This window comes from Arachis hypogaea, chromosome 15 (genome assembly GCF_003086295.3).
Source record: "Arachis hypogaea cultivar Tifrunner chromosome 15, arahy.Tifrunner.gnm2.J5K5, whole genome shotgun sequence".
NCBI classification, from domain to species: domain Eukaryota; kingdom Viridiplantae; phylum Streptophyta; class Magnoliopsida; order Fabales; family Fabaceae; genus Arachis; species Arachis hypogaea.
The window spans coordinates 31,455,705-31,458,222 of NC_092050.1; the positions used below are offsets into that span (position 1 = coordinate 31,455,705).

General features: G+C 32.4%; 1 protein-coding gene across 1 annotated transcript; it reads right to left on the bottom strand.

Moving 5' to 3' along the window:
- Nucleotides 1-1,665: 1,665 nt before the first annotated feature.
- On the bottom strand, nucleotides 1,666-2,157 carry LOC112748233 (uncharacterized). Its single transcript, XM_025796447.1, has one exon. It carries the CDS (start codon nucleotides 2,155-2,157, stop codon nucleotides 1,666-1,668), a length of 492 nt encoding a protein of 163 aa, XP_025652232.1.
- Between the last annotated feature and the right edge of the window lie 361 nt (nucleotides 2,158-2,518).

Below are 2,518 nucleotides of genomic sequence, written 5' to 3' on the forward strand. Positions count from 1 at the left end.
CTCGGCGCCGTATCGGAAGGTGTCACATCGGTTGTGTCCCGTGACCCCTTCACTCCCACTTACACGCGACTTCTTTAGCAAGCATGTCTCTTTGTTTTCTCTTTTTTTGTTTTTTAGTGCGAATACTTTTAAATAATAACTTAATATCATGTATGTATATGTAAAAATGAACAATGTAAAAGGTGATGACTACTTACCAAAAAAGGTTATAAATTAATATTTAATTAACAAAATATATAAATAAATAATATTTAAAAAATTAAAATGTACTACAAAATGTAAGTTAGACAACGATACCTAAGCCGCTGTAAAAAAATTATGGAGAAATGGTAGCCAATCCTTACTCAGTGAAAGTTTTTCTCTTTTTATTTATTTCGAATTTGTGATTTAGCCTTTTCAGGTCCTTTTTTTTTATTTGTTCGTTTTAGTTTCCTGGTTTTAGTTATTTTTGTATTGTTATATCTAATTAGTATAGGTATGAACAGGCACAGACCTACCTGTTCATTTGCCCCTTTTAAATTTGAGTTTTTAGAAAAAAAGTGTATATATATATATATATTTGCTGTGATGTGTATTTGCTCCTATATTAAAAAAATTATTTATGCATTAAAATTTTTTATATCATTGAATATTGACATACCAATAAAAATTATTGTATTATATAAATTTAATTTATTAGTATTCACAAAATCAAATTTACTCATAATAAACACAAATAAACAAATAATAATAATAATAATAATAATAATAATAATAATAATAATAATAATAATATTTACCACTCTAGCAAATCAATTAATTAAGTAAAGCTAAGTTAACTTCTCAAATATAAAATATTTTTTAAGTGTTTAATAGTTTTTCTAAAATTGATATCATTTATTGAATTTTATTATTTTATGTTTAGGCTAACATACAATGATTACTTTCGTTGAAAAAATTTCTACCATAAATTTTATAGAATGTCAATTCTGTAATTAAATAAAAAAAATTGAATGATTAATTTACAAAAAGGGACATTTCATTATTTAGACCAAATGTAAAAAAATTGTGATTGTTTGATTTAAATTTTTTCTTTTTTACTATTATATTTTTTTGTCTTTTTAACTATTATGGATTTAAACAAAAGGTAGTTTGGTTGTTTTTTGTTTTTATAGTTGGGATTTGGTTATTTTCAGATTTATATACGTGAAATACGTTAGATGATATAAATCGCTGTCAACTATTTTAGACCTGAAGAAATTATATGACAAACCAAAAAAAAGAAAATACCATTAAAAACATAGCATTCATTATACAATAAACCACAAAACATTCATCATACACAAAAGAGAAAAACGGCAAGTGTACTTTTGCCACAGAAAATTGCTATTTATATTAATTGATTTAATCCCTAAACCCTAAACTCTAAACAACAAAACATTAAACTGATATACGAACCCAACTCAAGGGAGGTTGACAAATAAATCAACTCGTAGTCAGCACGAGAGTGAATGTAAGGGATATGAGCAACACCTCTAAAACCGTGGATGGAGTTCCACTCTGCTGCCCTTCGGCGATAGTCATACAAAAGACCCATGTGGCCCCGGGTTGAGAAACTCGTCGAGTCACACACCAAATGTTGTTCTTCTATTTTAGGCATTTGGACTTCAGATGGCGATAAAATTGTCAGAACCCCAAAGCACCTTGCTTCACACACGGTGAGTAAACTAGCTGCATCAAGCGCGTGAAATAGTTCGATCCCATTCTTTTTTGCCTCCTTGACGTCTCTAGAAGGAGAAACATCATTGACAGTGCGTACTTGGCAGCTTCATGGACCTTGCTTGCGGCATTCTGCAGCATTTCCAACCCAACGATGTGGTTACGTCGCATGTAGAGCTCCCGTAGCGCCTCCCGAAACAGAAGCTCCCGGTAGCCACTCTCCATGCATCGGTCAAAGAATCTTATTGCGTCCGAGTCGCGGTACAACCACCACCTCATGGCATGCGGAGCTGGTATAGAAACACTGGTGTGCACAATATCTTCATCTGCTATCTCGCGCGCAGCGTTACATGTCATTCTAAGACTGCACAGGTCTTGAATGGAGTTTGACGCGACTTTAATGGTTATGGCAACCCAAATGTCGTAGGGAAGGTAGAGGGTCTTTGAGAAACGCTCCATTATCACTTTTTGTTGGACAACATCTTGGAAGGAAATATGTATATACTGCTCTGGATGTGGAGTGTAGCAATAAGTGTGCCATTATATAAGTCCATTGCGCCCTTTCGAATCTTGTTCCTTCGGCCTAAACCTTCGCATCTTATCCTTCTGGATTTTCCTTTTCGCTTTTTTTCGAAACATATATTTCTTAATTGTTTTCGATCACAGAAGAAGAAAAACCGAAAAGTCAAGAAGAAACCCTAAACTGGTGCAACTACATTTCTTGGTAATTTTAGTGTTTATTAAGATTTAGAAAGAGAGAGAAAAAGAAGCAGATACTTTTGTTACAAAGTTTTACACGAAAGAGAAAAAAAGCAAATGT